We start from the raw sequence: 19,231 nt of genomic DNA, 5'->3' as shown, positions 1-19,231 counted from the left end.
ACACTTACGCATAAAACCATAAAATCGTGACTGTGGTAATGTTATCCATGGCCTCCTTCCTTCTAAAATTAGCTTTTAAATTATGCTAATGAGCCTGAAAGGGTGGTTCCAGAGCTGCTCAATGCTGTAGATTTACAGGCTGTTACAAAGAGCAGACTAGGTTTCCCTTCCCCCTGTCCTTCCTGCTGCTGCTAGATTACACACACCAAGGGAGAAGAGAGAGAGCAAGGGGTTCGATGAGACTTGTTTTGCTCATGGTAATAGCCTGTGAATCTGCAACACTGAAGAGCTTATGAGCCAGGAGTCTTTCTGGCTCATAAGCATAATTTTAAAAGTCGCTTTTAGAAGGAAGGAGGCCAGGCTAACAAATATAAGAAGATTTGTTCCACAGTGCCTGGATCTATGAGTAAGTGTCCCTGGTTTATCATGATGAATTTTTATGGTAGATTTATTTTAGACTTTGGGTAAATTGGTACCAAGGTAAGCAAGATTGTTGAGATCAATAACTCTTTGTCTTTCGATTTGCCTTACCTGAAGGTTTTAAGATAAAATTAATATAAAATGTAATCCTGCTCTGTTTGAACTGAAGTATGAGGTCTCCGAAATCTAGGAAATCCCAAAGGATCATTCAATACTTGGCATTCCTGGGAACGGTTCTAGGTTTCTGCCAAGTCTGTCCATACAGACAGCTTAATATTGGAGTTTCATCAGGACAACTCATCCAAGTCTGGGCCACTTGGTAAGTGTCCAGATCTCCCTCATAAAAAGGAGGAGGATCTGTCACATCTCTTGTATTCAGATTTAGGCTTAGAGGTAGCTAAGGGTTAAAGCCTTGAGACTGATGTGAAGTTATAGAGCATATTTCAAAATCAAGTTCCTTCATTTACAATAACAGTAGAATTCAATGTTCCTTTTAATGCCAAACTGGAAATTAGCCCATTTGTGCCCATTTTTATCCTGCATTGATGTATATGGCAAAGGACAGTTGTAAATCGCATGGGAGGAACATGCCAAACAAACTTTCGGATAACCCCATCTGTTTTTTGGGAGAATGAACGTACCACTACTGAAACTCCCTGTGCTTTAAAACTACTGTATTCTTTATTGTTATTTTGTGGCTGCATATTCTGTATCCTTTCTATTAATTTTGGGGTGTCCAGTCTAAAACCATTATCACAGTCCTTGTTTACCCCCAGGGATGCAATTTAATGAGCAAGCCAACCCCCATAAATATAAGGATACTGTTCTCCCCATTTTCTATGGCCCCACACTTTATATTTATGTGACACTAAATTCAAATGAGTGGATCTCTGACTTTATTTGACTGCATAGTTGTCTTAATAAAGCAAATGTTATTCACATCATTAAGCATCTACAGTCGACTTTTATACAATAAGGACACACTTAATTTATGAACAAACGACTAAAATAGGAAGCATCTGATTTCAAGGTCTGAAGTATAGGTCATTCTTCTTAGATGTAGTGCATGAAAGCCTGGCAAGTCTTAGGGACAATGTGTATCCTACCAGCACCAGACTCAAACCCAAATCAGCAAAGTGGTATCTTTAAAATTTTATCTACATTAAAAAAAATACCAAAACGATGCATACAATGCAGATAAACAGCGTCATCACCAGTGACCAGTTGTCTCCAGAATAACTAGGCCATGAAATCGAGGTACAAATAACACAACATCTGAATGGAAAGTTTTTACTGGTAACTGGAGTCATTTATGTTCCCCATCAGTGTAACAATCGTCTACGTAACCAGGGGTGTAACAACCCATGACTCCTGGCCTAATAAGGGCCCAAGCTGACACCAGAATACTCATGCTATCTCAGCCAGTGGCATAACTAGAAGCTGATGGGCCCCAGTGCAAAGTTTGTGCCAGGTCCCCAACTATAATGTATGGTTTATAGCAGTGGTGGCGAACCTATGGCACTGGTGCCAGAGGTGGCACTCATAGCCCTCACTATGGGCACCTGCGCCTGCACCCCAGACGGAACTCAAGGCCTCTTGCTGTCCCAGGCAGTCCAGGACCCTAGAAGGAAGCTACAATGATAATCCAAACTTCTTCTCCTTCTTTTTACTGTATTGGTGTCCTCAGATGCCTATACAATTTAAACCTGTAACAAAGCAGGTAGTAATAAGTTACTGCTTAAATTGTCGCATCGGCACTTTGCGAAAAATACGTGGATTTTGGTTGTAGTTGGGCACTCGGCATCTAAAAGGTTTGCCATCACTGGTTTATAGTAATAGTCTTCTCATATGGGAAAGTGAGACCTTATGGGCCCCCAAAGCCTCTTCGGCCCGGGTGCGATCACAAACTCTGCACCCCCTCAAGTTACGCCCCTGATCTCAGCCCTTGCTACATTTCTTCATGTTCTGTAGAAAGGTTAGGTTAGCCTAAGGCTACATTCACACTGCTGTATGGGGGAAGTATATGCGGCCGACATATATACGGCCGATATACGTCCCCCATAGACAGCAATGGGCGCACGGCGCCCAACGGGAGCGGTACGGTGCAGCACACGTGCGCCACCGTACCACTGCATACCCCGGAAAAAGATAGGACATGTCTTATCTTTGTCCGTAGTATGGCGCCGTGTGCCATATCTTCCTATGGAGAGGGGCAGGGGTGAGCTGCACTCACCTCCTCCTCCTCTCCCCGTACACTGCTGTTGCCCCTGTGCTACCGTACAGCGGGCAACGGCAGTGTTAATGTAGCCTAAGCAATATACAAAACAGGTAAAGGTACATAATGACCCAGATCTATTATTCGGGCTGCATCAGTCAGACATTGCACTAGAACATCTTTGGATCTTGCACATGTATTTATAAAGTATCTGCTCCAGTTTTGTGTTGCGGTTGCACTGTGACCAACAAGACAGAAAAAATGTGCATCTAATGGGATGTGTTAGTGCTTATTTGGAGTTTGCACCACATTTAATACAGTGACTCGACAGAATTAGGTCCCATGCTGTATGTTAAAGGTGCACCTAAAAAAAGATGGTGGACTCTTCCCGAGCAGTGCAGGGGGGCGCCAGATAACTGAAGACCAGTATTCAATAATCTGGCGCACCCCGCACGTTCATGCACTCAGTACAGTTTGCCGCACTTATGATAAATCTGGCCCAATGTGTTTCATGAGTGGTTAAGCAAACATCCACAGGATGTAACTGGCACATTTGATGTTACCTTTAAGGCACTTATATTATTATAAATTTGAAATTATGAAGTCATCTCATATCATGTAAGCCATGGCTCATCAGCTTTATACCTATACTATAACATAATTTACCATGCTTTGTCTTCCTCTCTACTAGATTAAGACTAGCCAAAAATCCATTAGATTTTATCGCCAATGATGAGGGTATGAGGGTATTGGTACTTAGTATAAATGCATTGTTATTGTTTCAACTATAAAAGGTTCTTACCTTAATGCAATTTTCTTACATACAGCATTTTAAAATTTCAATTAAGTTTGAGCAGCAAAAACAAAGCGATAGGGCAGGCGTAATTCCTTTAGCAACCCATTCCCAATTTTAATTTGATGAATAACTCCAACCACTTGCATATCACAAAGAAAAATATCTAAATATATAGTTTTATGTGTACATATATAATTTTCTCCATTGCTTCTTTTAAAGGGAATATATCACCATAAATATACTAAAAACAGGTAACGTCAGCATTATGTGGGGCACTTCATTCTTACTAAACCTTCCTTCTGCTAGATATTTCAATAATTGGGCAAATTGATGACACTAATAATAGAAAGCATAGAAAGAAGGCATTGCCATTCACTGGTGCACCAAGAAGCTAATGCATGAATTGTGAGGTGGTAGACTCCTTTAAAGTTTATAAAATGTGGTCATTTATTTTCACTTACCCTAGGGAAGAGTTTCTTTAGGTTGTAGTTACGTAACTAATGGTACCAATATTGAATAAAGTTGGGTCCTACTTTCCACACATCCACAGATCTGCAAGAACCACATGATAGGACCTAACTTGCTGATTGTGGGGTTCTCAGTGATGACAAGAATATATCACGAGAACAAGGGGGTCTGATGTACCGAGATCGAGATGAGCGGAGCAGCCGGTCGTGCATGTCCTGGCTGTCATGTTCATCTCAATGGAGATGTCGGAGATTGCTTGAGTACAGTGCTTGGCAATCTCTCTGAGCTCCATAGAGATGAAGGGGCAGCCTGGCCATGCGCGACCAGCTGTTCCACTCGTCCTAGGGAACAACAAGGGGCCTGACAGGGGTACATAAGACCCAATCGGACACCTTGTTCTCTTGATCTATGGGGTCTCATCACTGAGGCCCCCACTGATCTGCAACTTAGACCCTATCCTGTGGATAGGGACTACGGTAACCCCAAACTATAATGTAATAATAATATATTTGTATGGGAAAGCTACACTTTATAGTCCTACATGTGGCTTCTAAATCCGGATACGGCTCTTTGCATCTCTCATGTTATGCCCTGATGTCTGTCAACAAGACCTCAATTGGTATTGAGGTTATGTATGGGTCTAGGGCAGGGCTTCTCAACCTGTGGGTCGGGACCCCAGCGGGGGTCGAACGACCAAAACCGGGGGTCGCCTAAAGCCATCGAAGCCACAATTTTATTGTGTTTTTAATGCGAGTTGCATGGTTTGGGGTCACCACAACATGAAGAACTGTATTGCGGGGTCACAGCATTAGAAAGGTTGAGAACCACTGGTCTAGGGTGTTGCGATACCAGGTGCCCAACAAGCAGTGCTTCCCACTGCTAATGATAAAAGGGCTCACTACAGGGTGTTAGAGTGAATAGAGTGAATAACTTCTAGGCAAGGGCCCAGTATGATGATGATGAGTGTTTGTACACTTAAAGGTTTGGTAAGGAATCACTGTCAATATTGATGACAGCTAATTCATGCTTTTAAAAATATGTTCATTATCTCTTCTAGGAACCATGTTGTACTGAGTAACACATTTTATCCATCATCAATCAACATGTCAACCTACATGCACAAGGAATTTTCTCAGTTGCAGCCAATGCAACATATTGGACACTCAAAAGCTGAAATCAAAAGTTCCCCATCTGGTCTACCGTCCGCTCTTGAGTACAATGGGAATCAGAACATCATGCCAGTTGACCAGAGTCCAGTGTACATTCCTTCATCGTACATGGATAACCGGCACGATTACTCCTCGCTGGCATTTTGCAGCCCGTCTGTTATAAACTACAATGTTCCTGGAAATTCTAGTGATTCAGAGAGTGCTGTAATGAGACAGACAATGAGCCCAAGTGTACTATGGACAGCTCCAGACCATATGTCTCCTGTGACATTACATTGCCAGTCTTCTCTGCTATACGCTGAGCCACCGAGGAGTCCATGGTTCGAAGCCAAACCAGAAGAACACATAATGCCAATTAACAGGTGAGGCATATGAGGTATCATGATAAGCCCCCTGTACTACCCTTCCCACACCCATGTCACTGAAGTACAATCATTACCTTCGGTACTAGTTTTATTTTTTGGCGCCTGGTTTTAGTGATCATTTGCACTGTGATTGTTGTACTGTGGTGCACAGGTTTAATGTATTTAGTGCACCGTAAGAAGAACAAATGTGCATCAGAAATGTCAAACCACATTCATGAAGGGGTTAAGAAGCTGGTAGCCCTGCTTTTTGTTGGTCTAATTGTGCGCCAAAAATGTCATGAAACTAAAAGTGCAGTAAAAGTGTTGGAATTGAAAAGCTCCACATAAACCCCAATGGGCAACGAAAAGTGGCATAAAGCCAATTATGTATGCCCACAACAGTATGCCAGGATTCAGGCTCGGCTCCAGGATTCAGTAGGCCCCTGAGTGACAGAGCCTCAGTGGGACCCTTTGCAGTGAAATCACATGGCAGCATTGAAAATTTAGAAACTAAAACAGTCTCCTGTCCTGGAATATTTTTTCTCTAGTGTATCATCCCAAACAGCCCCCTCATGGTTACTTATACACAGCCTTATGTGGGCCCCCCAGCAGCTCTGAACCCTGGCACTTGCCCGGGTATGCCCAGTGCTGGCAACGGCCCTGCTCGGATTAACACATTTTAACGATTTTTTTAAATTGTATTATACAGGCTTTAAAAAAATAATACTATTGGTTACCACTGTTTTTGGGCACTTCCATTCTATATGAAAAGTTGCAGCCAATGCTATCAGTGAGTTAAACAATATTGATTATATTGATTAGCCTTGATTGTGCACAATAAGGGTTAAAGGGCTTGTCTGAGTTAAAAATATATAGTTGGTCTGGGTGAGGGGGGACTCTTACTTACCTTCTCCCTCTTTCCCATTTTCCAGTAGTGCCGCCACTTGTTGGTGCTATGCCTTGTTGTTTGTTTTTAGAGGCAGGCACTTCCATCCGACTCCTTTTTCCCGCCCGGCACGCCCACCCATCCACTGCCGCCACACCTCATACAGTATTAGTTTCAATGCATATCAGGTGCGGCACAGTGAACTGTTGGCCATGCCAAGCGGGTGGAAGAAATCTGACAGGTGCTGGTCTGCTATATTTTTTTTTTAATACCTGGACAACTCGTTTAAGATGCAGGTATTAAAAACCAGACCATAGCATAGGAGGACAATGTCATTGATCCAACTGGAATCCTGTAAATTCCTGTGTCTGCATTGCAATAACACGTGGATGTGGGACAATGGAACCTAATGTTTATATGGGCTGTCCAAGGTTAAAAACAAATGGCGGTACTGATATAGTGATGTACATGCATGTAGCCTCTGCAGTGATTGCCGCTCTTTGCCGTCATGGTAGGTCATTTAGCATGCAGCCCTTGAGACCAGTAATTGGAGGCAGAAGTCATGAGAATGTGTTTTTTATCTACATTTTTTATTCCTGGCAGTTTTTTTAATGCTGGAGAACCATTCTTCAGGCTTTTTTCAGGGAAGAGAAAGGAGTGTCCACATTTTAACCCTTTAGCATGTCAATGTAATAAGCTTGTCAGAGTATTCATAAGGCTCACCCTCTGGCAGTAATATTGCTGTAACTTCCAACCATAGGAAAAATGCTATCATGAGCTCATATTCAGTCTTGATCGGATTTAATTTCCCCTTATGTTCAGCATATGAGCTTTGATCGTTTCCAGGGGGCTGGAAGCACTATGTATGTCATTTTGTCATACACTGAGCCAGTAAGTGATGGATACAGTGACAAAAACATATGACATGAGCAATATTAGTGACACATACCTCCGATGAAAGAGTGCTGCTGCTTGTGCCAAGATCTTCTTGCAGGATTTGTCAAAATTTGTCACATTTCTGGAAAATAACGACGCATAAAGTTTTGAAATATCTGTTGAAGCTATAATAAATGACCCACTTGGCCTCACTGCTATATTGCAGCTTTCCAGCTCAACAAGGGTGTGGCGTAAATGTACCACACATATGTGTACAAAGCAAGCCAACAAAAGTGTCTAAATAGCCATCAAATTTATCATACAGCCTTATTGTGGTGCAGTTGAGGCTTTTTTTAATTATATTGTCTAAAGCATAACAACAATTTTTAAATTAATAGTGCAGATGGTAATAGAGAACTTTGTAATATACTTTATTAAAGAAATATGTCCCTGTTTAGTTTCCTCTGCCATCGAAAGAGCTCTTCTTTAGTCTCCTTTTCTTCTCTCAATGTTGTGTACAGAACTTCAGATACCTTGCTCACTACAGGAGAAAGAAGGCGCCAAAATATAATATACTTTATTAATGAAATATGTTCCTGTGTCCTTTTTCCTCTGTCTTTCTTCCCTATTTAAGCAGTTTGTGTAAATGAGCGTTATGTCTCTTACCCACAGTTGAGAGATATAGGATAAAGTGCCCTATTTCTTAACACTGTACAGACTTTGCATGGATAGTCCAATCTCCTCAGAGTTGAATCATTGAGTGAAATATGCTCTAGGTATCGAAATATTTCATCTTTAGTCTCCTTTTCTTATCTCAATGTCGAGTACAGAACTTCAGAAACTCACTACAGGAGAAAGAAGGCACCAAAAAAAAAGACACAGATAAGCTGCTTTTCTTAATGAAGTATATAGCAATGTTTACTGTCATCACCTTCACTATTATTTTCTAAAATAAAAAAAATAGCTTTAAAGGTTTAGTCACTCTTTAAGGGTACAAATGAGTCATTTAAAACATAACTTTTACTGTAATATAAAGGATAAAAAGTACAAAATAAGGTGTTGATGCTTTCAAGCAGAGTCATGGACTCATTGGTTATACCAGCTGTGCCCAGGGACGCTGCACATTCATCCCCACAGCCCGCTGCATCACCTGACTATTGATCCCTGCATCCCTCACTAGAGCAAGGGAATCCTCTTGGGGAACCTACATATCCCCTGCTGTGCTCAGGAAGGGTGAAACAGGCCCTGTCGAGATTTGGTTGCTTAACCCTTTAACTACTGGGAGTTGGGTACTTAACCCTGTGACTTTCCTTTGTTGCTATCGAGATTTATTTTTCCTAACCCTATTTCTAGACAATTGTTCTCATTATATTTGGACTGCACCTATGTGATAGGTCTTTTTTAGGGCCATTTAACATAGGGTGAGGTTCCGGTCGGGGCTGTGGCCACGGCTCCGAAGTTAGGCTAATGGGGACTGATAGACTCTTGCAATAGGGTGTTCTAGGGAGAGTGACTCTGTCATCTTGACCCCTATCAACGGCAACAGCTCTCTATCCCCCTGTTGTTTCATGTGTTCCTTGTACTCTGTATGGATGTTGTTTACCTATAGTCACTGGACGCATACCTCTTTTTGGTGATCACAAACAACCAGTTTCTATATATCCGGACAAAGGAACACGGACGGTAAACTCTGAGACATGTACTAGTAGCCCCCTATTAGGTTTTCCACAATATCATTTTCCCTTTACATACCTATAGGAAGCCACTAGGCACTTACACACTCGTGTCTCTTGTTTTTTAGACGGGCACCACGTGCAGGAGACTCTGCTTGTAAGCATCAACACCTTATTTTGTACTTTTTTTTCCTTTATATTACAGTAAAATCACTCCTAGTTAATCATTTAATAAGTGATTTTTGGTCACATACAGTGGGCAGATTTACCTACCCGGTCCTGTCGCGATCCAGCGGCGTGTTCTCCGTTGAAGATTCAGGTCTTCCGGCGATTCAATAAGGTAGTGCACCCGATGTCCACCAGGTGTCGCTACTGCGCTGAAGTGCACTGGAGTTCACCATCCATTGCTGGGTGCAGGTAAGCGCGTGTCGAGTGACACATTTTTTTTTAAATACACGTTTCTTCCGAATCCGTCGGGTTTTCCGACGGCCACGCCCCCCGATTTCCATCGATGCACCACAATCCGATCGCGTGCGCCAAAAACCCGGCGCAAAATGGTAATTCTCGGGAAACACGACGACTAATAGTGATTCAGGCCCTTAGTAAATGACCCCCATTGACCTCTCCTACCACTCTTTAAGGGTAGATTTACAGAGGTGTGTCCAAAACTGACGTGTGAATAAACCCTAAGTTTGCTTTCCATCAGGGCCGTTTCGCACTGCTTTTGTCAGTCAGTGAATCACAGACCTCTCAAAGTCCTATGTGGAGCTGCTTTTTAGTAAAGTCACTAAAGCCTTGTATTGTGGTATGTTGTATGGAGTCATGTCCCCAGCAGTGTTGTTGGTCTGTAGTTCACGGCATGAAACTGCCCTAAGACTATATATCAAAACTGCCCCCATGATTGGTTGTCCTCTTTGAAAACCAGAAACAGCACCACTTCTGTCTGTGTCTGGTACTGCAGCCCCACCCTATCTTGAGATTGGCCTGACTTATCAATGTTATTTTTTCACTCACTAGTCCAGGCCAATTTTCTCAAGGAACTATGAATCTGAATTTAATTATAAGGAATCCACCGTTAGAAATGGTATTCTTTTATTTTGAATATTTTATATTTTTTTTTCTGATTTTAATTATATACAGGCGGTCCACAACGTAAGAATACCCAACTTACTGACGACCCCTAGTTACACACGGACCTCTGGATGTTGGTCATTTACTGTACTTTAGACTTAGGCTACAATTATCAGCTGTAACAGTTATCACAGGTGTCTGCAATTAAGATTTATTGTTAATCCTGGTTCTTCTGACAATCCAAAAATTTTTATATCCAGTTGTCACAGAGACCAAAAAATCTGGGGTTACAATTATAAAATATAATATACTGACTTAAAGTACTGACTTACATACAAATTCAACTTAAGAACAAACCTACAGAATATCTTGTACGTAACCTGTGGGCTCCCTGTATTTTTGTTAAGTTTTTTTTTCATGTGTACATAAAATTTATGGCGGTCCATTATGGTGTCCAGAAAACAATGATGTGAACGCCTTTAATTCCTATGCACTGCTGGAGACAACATAGGCAGAAGTGACAATGGCTATAGCAGGTCTTGGCCTACATGGAGACCCTATTTATTGCTACTGCTGTACTTTGGACACCAGTTGCAGTCTCCACAAGTGAATGTATGATAGATTCCAGTTATGTCAGTGAATAAATGCCAAAGTATCCAGACACGCATTAGCACAGGGGCACCTTTCTTAGTCCCTCCTAAATTGGCACAAATCCTCTGAACTTTGGACCACAAAGAACCCTGTTTTGATACAGGCAGTGATTAAGGTGGATGCTTACAAGAAAAGGACAATCCAGACGGAAACAAGGGTCAAAGTGTTTGACTATCATGAGGTGCAGGGAGTGTTTCATGTCTTCTTAGCTTTGAATATTGCTTTCTCCAGAAGATCTTGTTCCCCTTTAATTTTACCTTCCTTGCAGAGAAACCATGAAGCGAAAACCTGTAGGAGCTGAATGTACTAACCATGTTGGAAGTAGCCCTGGGTCTAAGAGAGACACCCACTTCTGTGCAGTGTGTAGCGACTATGCGTCCGGTTACCACTATGGCGTATGGTCCTGTGAAGGCTGCAAGGCTTTCTTCAAGAGGAGCATTCAAGGTCTGTTTCTATCTGCTTTGCATTCAAGTAAAATTCAATACTGAGGTTAATTTAGGACACATTATTCTGTAGAGTCAAATGTTCTGCTGTAATGAATGTATTCAGATTATTAGCAATGCTTAATAATGATTTATGCTTGGTGACGCTCGTCTCTCATGTTATGAGAAAATCGGCCAAACTCCACAGTGTGTGAGAATAATCTCACCGGTTAGAAGCTTTAGATCCTCGTATCTTGAATTTAAGACAAGTTATTAAGTGTTGCAGTTTAACAAATTTGCTGTGGGTTCATAATGGGTTATAGAAATTCTAGGAAAAATTGATAGTACAAATGGTTAGCCCTAGTAGGCAGCTGTCTATGGAAGAAAAGTTTTCATAGGGCCAAATATCAGTTCTAAACACCCAATGTAAAATCTAGGTAAAAATGTGTCATTTTACTGCTACTTTGTGCTAACAAAACCATGATAAACCGTAATGTGAGAACCCAGCATTAGGCTAGATGCCAACAAACTAGCCAATTCTTCAGATTTGCTTCCATTGGCCATCCATTTTTTAAGAATCTTCATAACTATAGTCCATGAGTGACAGACTATACTTTTTATTGGAACAGATGCAATGCCCATTAAAATAACAGACGTGTGCATTGATCCAAGATGTATTGTACTAAGTGCAGCCATGTGCAGTCTTTTTTAAAAAAATGGATGACATTTTTCACATTTCCAGACATTACTTGGATTTAATGGCAAAAAATGCATGAAAAAAACCTGAACATTGAAACAAGTACCTCTATGTATGTACTGTGTCTGTGTATGGAAGTGCTGTGTGTGTATATGTTGTGTATGTGCTGTGTTGTGTATATGGTGTGTGTGTGCCCTATGAGTGCATGTGCTGTGTTGTGTATGAATATGATGTTTGTATGTATGTGCTGTTTGTGTATGAGCTGTGTATATGCTGTGTGAGTGTATGTCCTGTGTGAGTGTATGTGCTGTGTGAATGTATATGGTGTATGAGCTGTGTATGTGCTGTGTGAGTGTATGTGTTGTGTGAATGTATATGGTGTATGAGCTGTGTATGTGCTGTGTGAATGTATATGGTGTTATGAGCTGTGTATGTGCTGTGTGAGTGTATGTGCTGTGTGAATGTATATGGTGTTATGAGCTGTGTATGTGCTGTGTGAGTGTATGTGCTGTGTGAGTGTATATGGTGTATGAGCTGTGTATGTGCTGTGTGAGTGTATGTGCTGTGTGAATGTATATGGTGTATGAGCTGTGTATGTGCTGTGTGAGTGTATGTGCTGTGTGAGTGTATATGGTGTATGAGCTGTGTATGTGCTGTGTGAGTGTATGTGCTGTGTGAATGTATATGGTGTATGAGCTGTGTATGTGCTGTGTGAGTGTATGTGTTGTGTGAATGTATATGGTGTATGAGCTGTTTATGTGCTGTGTGAGTGTATGTGTTGTGTGAATGTATATGGTGTATGAGCTGTGTATGTGCTGTGTGAATGTATATGGTGTATGAGCTGTGTATGTGCTGTGTGAGTGTATGTGTTGTGTGAATGTATATGGTGTATGAGCTGTGTATGTGCTGTGTGAATGTATATGGTGTTATGAGCTGTGTATGTGCTGTGTGAGTGTATGTGCTGTGTGAATGTATATGGTGTTATGAGCTGTGTATGTGCTGTGTGAGTGTATGTGCTGTGTGAGTGTATATGGTGTATGAGCTGTGTATGTGCTGTGTGAGTGTATGTGCTGTGTGAGTGTATATGGTGTATGAGCTGTGTATGTGCTGTGTGAGTGTATGTGCTGTGTGAGTGTATATGGTGTATGAGCTGTGTATGTGCTGTGTGAGTGTATGTGCTGTGTGAGTGTATGTGCTGTGTGAGTGTATATGGTGTATGTGCTGTGTGAGTGTATGTGCTGTGTGAGTGTATATGGTGTATGTGCTGTGTGAGTGTATGTGCTGTGTGAGTGTATATGGTGTATGAGCTGTGTGAGTGTATGTGCTGTGTGAATGTATATGGTGTATGAGCTGTGTATGTGCTGTGTGAGTGTATGTGCTGTGTGAATGTATATGGTGTATGAGCTGTGTATGTGCTGTGTGAGTGTATGTGCTGTGTGAATGTATATGGTGTATGAGCTGTGTATGTGCTGTGTGAGTGTATGTGCTGTGTGAGTGTATATGGTGTATGTGCTGTGTGAGTGTATGTGCTGTGTGAGTGTATATGGTGTATGAGCTGTGTATGTGCTGTGTGAGTGTATGTGCTGTGTGAGTGTATATGGTGTTATGAGCTGTGTATGTGCTGTGCTTTTTTTTACATTCACACGGCCATAAGGGGATGTATATACGGCCGCAGTATATACGTTCCCCATTAGCCGGCAAAGGGCGCACGGCGGGGTACGGTGCGGCACAGTACCGTTCCGTACCCGGGGAAAAGATAGGACATGTCCTATCTTTTCCCTTAATACGGTGCTGTGCGCCATGCAGCGCTCACCCCCTCCTCCTGTCCCGCACGCCACGTGAATTCGCCCTAAGGGGAAGGGGGGCCCCATGCAGAAGTTCGTCATGGGGCCCAGCCTCTTCTAGTTACGCCACTGAACATAGGGGGATATTTATCAGGGCCTCTGCGCCCTGTAATAATCGCAAATGCTAGCTTATTGCTAGTACTTGCGATTATTTTTCCAAATCTGCCACCTTCACGCCAGTCGGATGTGAAGGATGGGGCGCAGCCAGGCGAGTGGTGGGCGTGGCCAGTCCGACCTGGGGAGTTACTGTCCCCATGCCTGTGTACTCACTGCAGCCGACGATTGTCACATGTGAAAAGTCGCCGGCTGCGTTAATGAGCGCTACGCAGGACCCCACCAGATGCATCAAGAGGTCGACGCCTCTTGATGTATTGGGTTGCGCCAGAGCAGCGGCGGGGCTATCCTACACCGGCATATGATAAATATGTTTTGTTTAAAAATTTACTTTACCAGCCTTAATTTAAACTGGCGACCTATCAGGAATGAGTGCACGCTGCATGTTTTATTATTTGTCATTCCTGGATAGTTTGTGTGTGTCCTGTTTGGTCTGGGGGAGATCTTAAAGGGAACCTGCCACCTACTTTTACCCCACTAAACTAGCAGCATCATGAGACATTGGGGCATATTTATCAGGACCTCTGTGCACCGCCAGTGGCGCAGAGTCCCTGAAATAATCGCAAATGCTAGCTTATTGCTAGCTTTTGCGATTATTTTCCCCAATCCGCCACCTTCACGCCAGTGGGGCGTGAAGGGGGGCCCGGCCGGCCGAGCGGGGGGCGCGGCCGGCCGGGAGTGGGCCGGCGCGGGGCGTTACTGTCCCCGCGCCTGCGCACTCGCTGCTGCCTGGCGTAGGATAAGCGCTGCGCTGCTGGCAGCCCGATACATCAAGAGGCAGATGCCTCTTGATGTATTGGGTTGCGAATTTGCAGCGGCGGGGCGATCATACGCTGGCGCACGAGCGCCAGCGTATGATAAATATCCCCCATTGTATGAAATGCTCTTTCTAAAATTCCTTCTTTTATGTGGAATCTCACCCGTTTACCTATAAAATATCTCATCCAAAGAGTCAGGTTCAGAGGCTGCAGAGAGAGCACCACTTTAGATGCCTAAAGTTTGTGTTCCACAACAGTTAGGTCCTGCAATCAGATTGAAGACAAGAATTTTCTCTTTCAAAATCAGGATTATGGCTTTATGATCTAAAGAACCAGATGTATGGGGAGGTAAAGTCATAGGGGGAGATTTATCAATCTATCAATTCTCCAGTAATTTGCACCTGAAATGGACATTTATTAAAAGTTTTACACCATTTTGGTGCAGTTTCCAATTTATCTGAAAACAGGTCCTGGTCTCAGGGAATGGGAAGCACTGGCCTATTCTCTGCACTGGCCTATTCACCAACACTTTTTTGCCACAGTTGGGAATGCACGGAGCATAAAAAATTTTTTACGTGACTTTGGAGGTGATTCTTTTTTTTATGGGTATATGGGCAAAGAAAGAATTCTAGAAATTATATTTTATACCCCACCTGGGAGTGACAGTAGTTTAGTAGAGTAAAAGCTGGTGATAGGTTCCCTTTAAATGTATCATGTTCAAGTGGAGGTAAATGTTTAGAGATTTGTGATTATTAGAGAAAAATAACTATTTTTCACTTATTTTGATGCTATCATATCCCCCCCTTTTTACTGATAGATTGACTTTATTTCAGATTAACACATTAAGGTTACAGGCTCACCCCTCTTCCTCCAGCCAGCTTGCGATTCACGGGACACCTCTGCTGATGTGAACATGTTAATGTAGCCTTAGGCTGCATTCACACTAACGAGTGCCAGCCGTACCGTAGCATGGCTGGCACACGTCGGCTGCTCACCCCCACCCCTCTCCATAGAGATATATGGCGCATCGCACAGTAATACGGGAAATGATAGGACATGTCCTATCTTTTCCTGGGTACAAAAACGGTATGGTGTCGCACATGTGTGGCAGCTTACCACTCCGTATCGCGCCGTGCGCCCATTGCCGTCCTATGGCTGACGTATATACGGTGGGCGTATATATGTCCCCCAACGGTCGTCTAAAAGTAGCCTTAATCTAAGAAAAAGTCAGCTGCTCATCCCCTCTCTATAGCAAGTTGAATGGCTGTGCCGCAAATCATGGCAGGCTCGATCTGTTGCGGTGCTCGAAAATGTGCTCACTTCACGGTGTCCGTGCACAATGCTTGTCTATGGCGTCTTTGTGGCTTGCTCACAGCCGCTACTTGCGGACGTGTGCATATAGCCTAACTCTGTCTTGCTAGCAGGACAGACAGAAGGTCACTGAGTTGTCAGACTACATTGAAGCTCTATTAAGAGAGGAGAGCAATGAATCACGGAAGATAGGTTTCCCCCTTAAGACGACAGCACATAACTGATTCAGACTACAGAAGGAAAAACTGTTACAAAAATACGATAATCTACATACTGACTGCAAACATTACAAACATGACTTTTTCCGCAGCAAGGCCAAATAACGTTGTCACAAATTTATACGTTTTCTATCGAATCAGAGAAGCTACTGTGAATAATGAATGGGTTAAAAATAATATATCCAGGTCTTATACGGATTGTATATATGATTTGAAACTTTGCAATCCATCACTGTGTAAGGCATTCCTGCACCAGATAAAAAAGCATCTTATATTTTAAAAGCTCTGGCAATGAGCCCCTTGGAAAGGGCAGAAGAGATGACATTATCTATAGTTAGTGTTTCTCTGAAGAGCGTCGCGAGCAGTTAGAGACACCTGTGGATTTCTCTGAACTTCCAAAAGCCATAATTAGCCACATCACTGGAACGACTGAAATCGCGGAGACGATTCTTGTATCTGTCCAGACATTGTTCTGTGTGCCAGAGGCAACATGAGGGTGCCGGACACCTCCGCAGAGCTTAACCGTGACCAGCCGCTGGATGTAGGTCATCTCTTCCCAGCTAGAACTTTATTTTTAACACTCTCTTGTCCAAACCTTGTTCGCCTTATGCAGTGACTTCTACTGCCTGTAACATTAAAATCTTACTGGAGGGAATCGGTTTAGATAGTATATTATAGTATGTAAAGAATTAAAGGTTCCTATTGAAAACCAATGAGACAGAAAGCAATACTTGTCACTGTAAACTGGTGCTGCAGCTGAGAATTGTAAATGTATACAGGCAGACCCTGTGAATGATTGAGGGACAAGGACAGACATCTTAAAGGTGTTGACTGGGATTAGAAACAAAAAACAACAAGAATACAGTGCCACTCTTCCATGTATTGCATTTCAGCCCATAATGACTTCAGCGGAGATGAGCTGAAAACCTCATTGCAACAGGCGGAATAAAGTATTAAATAGGTGCACGGACTACACTAACCATTAAATATATTAATCAGCCTCCATTAGGATGTCCATTATTTACCAAAGAATATTTTTAGATGTTGGAGATACAGCCAGTTAAATGCAAACTGCAAATAAAAATCCTATTCCCGTCATATTTTTTAACAGCCAATATCTCCAGTTCTAAAGCTCACAGTATCACAAATCACAAGCCTGAAAGATGAGACTATTATCTCTAATAAAACTAGGCACAAGCTGAAGATAGGGCCGTCTGAATTGACGATTCCTCTCTAGCTTTTAAACTTGACTCATCTCAGACAAATCTGACTGTCCTCTGCTTATTTTCATATGACCTTTTTGGAATTTTTTTTATAAGTAAACAAGTAAAATTTCCCATAAAAGAGATAATTCTAGAAAGGACATGTTATACCTTACCAGAGGGGGGTAGTAGTTTAATGGGGTAAAATGTAGTGACAGTAAATATTAGACCCTTGTGATTTATGAATTCTTCACTTTACTTGAAGACAGCACAGGTAAGATAACTTATGAACCATAAAGGTAAGTAAATAGTGGCAGCAGTGGGAAGGTCTCATGATCTCCAATGGATAATTGAACGAGGGCAAGAGGTGACCTTCTGTCTCTCTAGACCCCCATCACTCCCTAATTACAAGGAGTAATTGTCAAACATGGGAACCATTAAACTGGGATCACACCAGTGTCGTTTCCCACTCTAGCAGCAGATTAATAAAATTAATGGTAGCTCCGGATCCATCATATAAGAGTCACAAACTAAGTCCCATTAACTTCATTTTATCAGACAGTATATTAGACAGCATGTGATGGATATTTCCATACGGATGCATATGGCTGCGTATTTACCAAATGTAGAAACTAACCGTTCTTGGAAGAGGTTAAACTTTATCTGGATCATCTAAACGCAGAACCCCATATTAAGTGTACTTGGGAAACAGATCTACTCATGATAACAGGTAACTTACCAATTGTACAGTATGTGATCAGGTACAATTCCGAAACAAAAGGAACTGACTACAAGAACCTTGACATTTTGGCAAGTCTTGTGAACTATTCAGCTCTTTTGCTTTGATGCACAGGGATACTGGTGATAACTTTTACACTGTTCTTCTTTATTTCCTTGTAGGACACAATGATTACATCTGCCCTGCCACAAACCAATGCACAATAGACAAAAACAGACGCAAGAGCTGCCAAGCGTGTCGCCTGCGCAAGTGCTTTGAAGTAGGAATGATGAAATGTGGTGAGGCATTTCTTTTGTATTGTGTATTTTTATCATCTTTTCATTTCCCACATTAAGATTTTTTTTGGACTTAAAGGGTAAACCAAACACTGGCCAATGTACCTCCCTCAAATGCCTCTTGTCTATAAAAGGACAAAGCCCAACTATATATATACTATATAGAAAGCTGTGGCTGCAGTGAGGACATTAGAGAGAGGGTCCATTCCTGATGGTCCCAAATTCCTTTTGGTGGAAAATCTCTCCAGGGCCTGCAAGGGATTTCTGATTCACATTGGGGGCCCCAGATGTGGAGGCAACATGCTACACCTCTCACCCACTGCAGTGACCTCCCCCTTTAGCTCATTCTTACTTATAGTGTGATTTACAATGAATGTTTTGACACTTTTTTCACAATTTTTGTTATTATTTTGTTTTTAAATTAGGAACCAGACGTGAGCGCTGTGGGTACCGTATCATCCGACATCGGCGTCACTCTGAAGAACAAATGCACTGTTTTGGAAAAAACAAAAAAGTCATTGAAACCATTGGACGCATAAAAGACGTTCTTCCCTGCTCCATGGGCCCAGAACAGTTTGTTTTATCTCTTATTGAAGCAGAACCCCCCAATGTTCTACTAATGAACCGTCCCGGTAAGCCTTTCACCGAGGCTTCCATGATGATGTCACTAACTAAGCTCGCTGACAAGGAACTGGTTCACATGATTGCTTGGGCCAAAAAGATTCCAGGTAGGAATAATAGAAGCATATGAATAAATCTGATTACACTAAAAGTGTAGTCATTAGAGCATCTAAGATTTTAGACTAAGTTTAAGTAAATATCTTAAAGGGAACCTGTCACTTGACCTCATCACACCAGCAGTGCAAATGTACCTTTCTGCATTCTTTAAGCATTAGCATTACAATATAATTGTATGTTATAACCCTGACAGAATTCTCTGTTAGGTCCCAGGGGTTGGGCTTTGGTGTGGATGCATTTCAAAAAACAACACGTGACTTGTCTGTGCTGCTCACTCCTCAGCTCTCATCCCCCACCTAGGTGCTCCTTTATAGCTCCTCCCCCACTGATGTTGGCTTACTACA

General features: G+C 42.3%; 1 protein-coding gene across 2 annotated transcripts in view; it reads left to right on the top strand.

Annotated features, from left to right (window-relative positions):
- Nucleotides 1-19,231, top strand: part of ESR2 (estrogen receptor 2) — a 49,929-nt gene that overhangs the window by 10,036 nt on the left and 20,662 nt on the right. The window contains exons 2-5 of one of the 2 annotated variants that reach the window (XM_072115849.1): nucleotides 4,957-5,430; nucleotides 10,838-11,013; nucleotides 18,036-18,152; nucleotides 18,575-18,877. In XM_072115849.1, coding sequence (XP_071971950.1) covers nucleotides 5,003-5,430; nucleotides 10,838-11,013; nucleotides 18,036-18,152; nucleotides 18,575-18,877 — 1,024 coding nt within the window. In that variant the 5' untranslated portion in view covers nucleotides 4,957-5,002. Of the gene's footprint in view, nucleotides 1-4,956; nucleotides 5,431-10,649; nucleotides 10,751-10,837; nucleotides 11,014-18,035; nucleotides 18,153-18,574; nucleotides 18,878-19,231 lie in introns of those variants that run through there. The other variant, XM_072115850.1, reaches the window with a different exon arrangement.

This window comes from Engystomops pustulosus, chromosome 7 (assembly GCF_040894005.1).
Source record: "Engystomops pustulosus chromosome 7, aEngPut4.maternal, whole genome shotgun sequence".
Taxonomy (NCBI): Eukaryota; Metazoa; Chordata; class Amphibia; order Anura; family Leptodactylidae; genus Engystomops; species Engystomops pustulosus.
The sequence above is the reverse complement of the archived record's forward strand: the minus strand, read 5'-3'. Positions and strand labels throughout refer to the sequence as shown.